General features: G+C 52.5%; 1 protein-coding gene across 1 annotated transcript; it reads left to right on the forward strand.

Moving 5' to 3' along the window:
• Positions 1 to 93: 93 nt before the first annotated feature.
• On the forward strand, positions 94 to 1,491 carry PPTG_20351 (hypothetical protein; the record flags this gene model as incomplete). Its single annotated transcript, XM_008919150.1, has 1 exon — positions 94 to 1,491. A coding segment is annotated over one exon (1,398 nt), but the record flags the coding sequence as incomplete, so codon positions are not given.

Genomic DNA, 1,491 nt, shown 5'->3' on the forward strand with positions numbered 1-1,491 from the left:
GGTATGGCAGCGGGTGCTACTAGATACATGCTATTGCCTTGTGATAGTAACAGTCCCAACCAACACTTGGAAGTCGTCTCTCCTGAACGAATCATGGAGGAGAAGAAGAAGATGCAGATTGCGGCAGGGACCACTGCGCTTGACATTCTCGCCACTGGACAGGAGATCATGCTTCGTGTTCGTGGTAAGGCCAACCTGTGCGTGGACGACGGAGGGGGCCACTTGAATGGCGAGACTAAGTTCGTTGACCAGCCTTGCAACCCGAACAGCCCCAACCAGATCTTCACGTACAACGCGATGACGCACCAGTTCAAGAGTGTCTACAAGCCTGGTATGTGCATGGATGATGGCGGCGCCTGGAACGCAGCAGGATCCCAAGCTCAGCTTTGGGAATGTGATCCGAACAACCAGAATCAGTGGTTCGTCATGGATGAAGATACGCTGATGCTGCACAACCCCGTGAAGGAGAATTTGTGTTTCGACGACGGTGGAGGCATCGCACCGGGTCAGACTCGATTCGTCATGTGGTTCTGTAGTGACGACAATCCGAACCAACACTTTGAGGTTCTACCTCGAGCTGCTATGCTCGCAGAGAGGAGGAAGAAGCTCATCGATGCTGGATTTGATGACGACGTCGATCTGCTTTACTCGGGCCAGAGCCTTATGCTTCGCATTCGTGGCAAGGAGAATCTCTGTGTCGATGACGGTGGAGGCCATTCGAGTGGAGAGACCAAGTTTACCAATCAACCGTGTGATCCAACGAGTCCCAACCAGATCTTCAGATACGATTCCTCGACGCACCAATTCAAGAGCGTTAACAAACCTGGTTTGTGTATGGATGACGGTGGTGGTTGGATGGCAGCGCAAACTACAGCTCAGTTGTGGGACTGCGACCAGAATAACCAGAACCAATGGTTCATTCTCGACGACGAGAACATGATGATCCGCAACCCAGTTAAGGACAATTTGTGCTTTGACGACGGTGGCGGAACAACACCAGCTGAGACCAAATTCTGGCTCTGGACCTGCGACGTTAACAACCCGAACCAACACTTTGAGATTATTTCTCCTGCTTCGATCCAGGTACCAGGAATTCCGAACCCTGACCGTATTGGTACCAAGTACTTGGATCTACTTAAATCTGGTCAGCAAGTGTTGATTCGTTCACACGGGAAGAACAACCTGTGCTTGGACGATGGCGGAGGCTGGACGAGCGGTGAGACCAAGTTCGTCTACCGGCCATGCGATCCTCAGAGCATGAATCAGCTCTTCTCCTACGACTTCAATACTCGCGAATTCCGAAGTGTGAGTAAACCCGGAATGTGCCTTGACGACGGTGGCGGTTGGTCTGCTGGTGAAAGCACAGCTCACCTCTGGAAGTGCGACGCAGGTAACGAGAACCAGTGGTTCGAGTTGGACCCTGATACTCTGATGCTGCGTCGTCCCGCGAAGCCCAACTTGTGCTTTGACGACGGTGGTGGCCAGGAGAAC

Source organism: Phytophthora parasitica (assembly GCF_000247585.1).
Source record: "Phytophthora parasitica INRA-310 unplaced genomic scaffold supercont2.534, whole genome shotgun sequence".
Lineage (NCBI taxonomy): Eukaryota > Oomycota > Peronosporomycetes > Peronosporales > Peronosporaceae > Phytophthora > Phytophthora nicotianae.